The 4,477-nt window shown below is 24.3% G+C and overlaps 1 protein-coding gene across 1 annotated transcript; it reads left to right on the forward strand.

The window, feature by feature from the left end:
- The first annotated feature begins 1,444 nt into the window (after positions 1-1,444).
- LOC101493721 (TPD1 protein homolog 1-like) lies at positions 1,445-1,983 on the forward strand. Its single transcript, XM_004514552.1, has 2 exons — positions 1,445-1,508; positions 1,655-1,983. Exons 1-2 carry the CDS (start codon positions 1,445-1,447, stop codon positions 1,981-1,983), a joined length of 393 nt encoding a protein of 130 aa, XP_004514609.1.
- Positions 1,984-4,477: the final 2,494 nt, after the last annotated feature.

Consider the following 4,477-nt stretch of genomic DNA (forward strand, 5'->3'; position numbering starts at 1 on the left):
TAAATAAAATATAAATATGTGCACACTTAACATTAGTCAAATACAGAGAAAAAAATATCGCTTTAATTACCAATTCACGTATACACATAAAATTGTCTAAAATTTTATTCTTTTAAAATATTTACGCTAAAATACTAATATTTTTAGAAAAACATATAAAAATAATAAAATAAAATATTTGTTATTTATATCACTAATTTAGTATAATGTGTACAAGATTAGAACATCATAGGAAGCACACATATAAATAAAATTAATCCAAAAATTAATCAACATATATTATAAAATAATTTTAACATGAAATTTGATGTGTTACACCAATTCATCATCTTTTATGATATATTAAAAATTAAAATATTTTATATTATTAATATATTAATTTAGCTATTGATTATTAAATAATTAGTGTTATTTTATAATGAAAAAATGAATAGAAATTAAAAGAAGGGTTTAGGGGTTTTTAGAAAACTCGTCATTCTTTTAATGTTGATTTAACGTGAGGGATCAAAGTCTCTGATTTTATAGAGACTAATTCCAAACAAAAAAAAAATTACAAGGACAACAATCAAAATATGGTATATTTGTTGAAATCAAATACATATTTAAACCTTTAATAATTGATGTTTGATAATATAGGATGTGGTTCTACTATTGGTACACAAATATTATTTTAAAAATATCTTAATATTTATTTCATAATATAGATATTACATAATAAATAAATCTGTTGTCTAAATATTTTTACATGCAATTTTGTTACAGAATTGTTATTTGTTTTTAAAAAAGATATGGCAAGGCAAAATTACTATTAATATCGATAATATTATTGACCATTTCACAATTAACCTTATATTTTTATATTTTTAGGTTACAGTATCAAGTATTTTTATTAAGATGACACCTCAACAACTTAAAAAAATTACATCGTAATTCATTTAATATTGTTCAAAAAACATATATAAATACTTTTAAGCAAACTTTCAAATTACAAATTCAGATTACATGGCATAAAAAGTTAGAATAATACCTCAAAACCATATTTATAAAATTACCTCAATAATTTATTATCTGCTTTTCTATATTGAAAAAATTAACTGTATTATCTTTAAGAAATTTAAATATTATGTTTTAATTTAATATTTTTAAAATTTATATATAATAGTTAGTAAAGTGTTTATAATATCGTTAGAATATAGTAAAAAAAATTAAAATGATTAGTTTTAAAATAGAAATTAATATTTCAAATTCAACTAAAATAACAAGATTTTGATGGCGTAACATACTTTTAAAGTTGGCAAAATAAAAAATTAGAAATTGATTTAAAAACATTTAATAATAATTGTGTTTTCTAGATGAATAATATTTCCTCGAAAATTATTAATAAGGATCTGTTTTTGTGTATAAATAGAACAACCTAAGCCAAAATAGTCATCAACCAAAACCAATGGAAAGGACTCTCAACCTCAAGTGTCTTATTTCTTTCCTCTTCCTTACTTTTGTCATCAAAGGTATGAAATGAAAATTGTTTGAAATAATATATTCCTTTTTTTTCTTTCATTTATCCAAATACTCCTTTTTACTATCCTAACATATCTACTTCTCTAGATTCTCTATCTCTTTTTCTCATTTTGTTATCAATCTTTCAAATTTTCAGGATCATGTAATGACTCATGTCCATTGAAAAGTCTTAATATTGTTCAAACAAAAACTGGAAAAGTAATACAAGGCAAGCCTGAATGGAATGTGTTGGTGACTAACAACTGCATTTGTTCACAAAGTCAAATAAAGTTGGCTTGTAAAGGATTTCAGAGTGTGCAAGCAATCGACCCTTTAATTCTATCAAAGAATGGCGATAATTGTCTCTTATCAAATGGACACGTCTTAATAGATTCTGATAGTGAAGCATTTACATATGCATGGGACACACGATATCCTTTTATTCCTATAAGCTCTACTACAGGTCCTCCTTGTAACCGACATTAACAAGAACCTTCGAACTTTGTTATGATCGTAAAATTTTAAATTTTATCAGTTAATCATTTCAGGATAAGGTACATAATACACTTGTCTAGCTTTTTGTGCAATTTTGAAGGGATCATAGAGATCATATTTCCGATTCATCTTGATATCTACAATATCATACTGCGGATGAACTTTGGTTCCTCTATTTCATCTAGGATCAAACCATTGGCAATAAAACAAGGCTACCTTGTGAGGTAATTTGTAATACTCCAACTCGAAGATATGTTGGATGACTCCATAGAAATCATCTTCCCCTCCTCCAGTAACCCCTTTCACATAAACTCCACTATTTATGGTTTTCTTACCCTGAGACCAAGCTTTTGTGTGAAATTTGTACCCATTAATGTAATACTTGTGCCATGTTTTGACCATTGAGTCAGGACCCCAAGCTAAGAAAATTTTAAATGGATATGATCCACAGTTGAAGTAAAATCTTGCAATGTATTTTTAGAAATATTGAATACATTTTTTTAAATAATAATATTATCTGAATAGTTCTTCTTTATTTTGATATACTTTGAACACTCTACTATATATTGAATAATAGTTTTATTGTAAAATATGTCTCTTGAAAGGTATACTGATTTATATAATTAGAAGTATTTGTAATTTCATATCCGATTGAGGCCTTTTTAATGATTATACGACCTCATATATAATAAAAATATTTATGTTTTTAATATAAGAAACAAAAACTACTTGTACATTGTAAAGAAACATAGTTATTCTTATTAAGTTTCTCATATTATAACATAACATAATACTTGATTTTTTTATTAAATTTGAAACACAAAAATTGACGATTGAAAATAAAGTCTTACAAACACTGATTAAATTAACAATAATTAAAGAATAACGGTATTAAAAAGAAGGTTAATATCTGATTTTTCTTTTATTCTATTTCACAAAAAATAACATTTTGTATTAATTATATTAACTACATTATTAACAACATTGTTTGGAGAGAAATATAAAAAATATTAGTCTATATTATTTTTAATGAAATATAAACTAAAATCAACAATCTGACTCTTATTTAATTACAGTACTTCAAATTAACTATTTATGAATTTTTTCATTTTTTACCTCTAATAATAAAATTTCTTCATCAAGTTTGTTAATCTAGATAATAGACTTGATATTTTAATTATTATTGCAGATATTCAATATAGTCAACGGGTTTATTTAATTTGCATAAACTATCTTATTTTTTTGAATTATTTATCTAAATTAAATAATCTTTATAGAATAAAATAGTAATAATAAATTAAAAAAATAATCATATGTGTATATTTTGCAAAAAATATAGAAAAATGGAAAGAGACAGACAAAACACACATTCAAAATGATACCGTCCAATTTGAACTGATAAGGCCATATGCAACCTAAATGTCTACAATATACTTATAAATAACTTTAACTCAAAGTTAATATACTATTGAATATTCATTTCATAATAAATATTTAATAATATACGATATTGTTCTACTATTGGTACACAAATATTATTTTGAAAAATGATTAATAATTTTCATTGTAATCCAAATACCTTAATATTTATTTCATAATATAGATATTACATAATAGATAAATCATTTGTCTAAATATACTTTTAATTATATAAATCACTTTACTTTCAAGAGAAATATTTTACAATGAAATATTTTACATTTTTCTGAATAATAATATTATATGAATAATTGTTCTTTATTTGATACACTTTGAACATTCTACTATATATTAAGTAATGGTTTCATTGTAAAATGTTGGATCTGTGTTGGTGACAATTGCTGCAAGACTTTCATAGTGAAGTTGTTGATGAAGGTTATATGTAGCAAATTCTAAAGCGTGTACTTTGGAAAATCTTAATATGATTTGCAGTATCACACCAAGAATATCTTTAAATAGTATGTCACAAAAAAACCTTATGTTGAGACACAATGAACACGACCACTAAACCAACAATAATTCATGTCAATTATAACCAATTATAGATATATATATTATCCAATATTTTGGAAATATCTCACAATCCCCCACCATTTTCAAAATATACTTAGTCCCATAATTTTAGAAATACCATGGTTTCATATAATGGTATCTTACAATTTGAACCATTACTTAGTAAGCTATGGGTTCCACTTATCCCAAATAGATTGGTATACAAGTTTTGAACCAATTATTAATTAGAACAAGTGTGCACAACTTAGACATGAAATTTCGGTACTATCGAAAGAATTATAAAGATGACACATTTGTTAAGGTCTTGTGTCATGTACCCTTTTCATGAGAATTTAAGAGTCAAGCCCTTTAACTCTTCGAAGCGACCTCACTTCATCCTCACATAGGTAGACTATATCATAAATACACCCATAATATGTATTTCAGCAAATTTATGCTATATGTCTATTAAGAGTAAAACTCAACCTTCCAACTTTATACTTATGATCAAGTA

Source organism: Cicer arietinum, chromosome 4 (assembly GCF_000331145.2).
Source record: "Cicer arietinum cultivar CDC Frontier isolate Library 1 chromosome 4, Cicar.CDCFrontier_v2.0, whole genome shotgun sequence".
Classification (NCBI taxonomy): domain Eukaryota; kingdom Viridiplantae; phylum Streptophyta; class Magnoliopsida; order Fabales; family Fabaceae; genus Cicer; species Cicer arietinum.

Coding starts and splice junctions, on each gene's coding strand:
- LOC101493721 (XM_004514552.1), top strand. CDS start 1,445: ATGGAAAGGACTCTCAACCTCAAGTGTCTTATTTCTTTCCTCTTCCTT. Junction 1,509..1,654: donor CCTTACTTTTGTCATCAAAG/GTATGAAATGAA, acceptor TCAAATTTTCAG/GATCATGTAATGACTCATGT.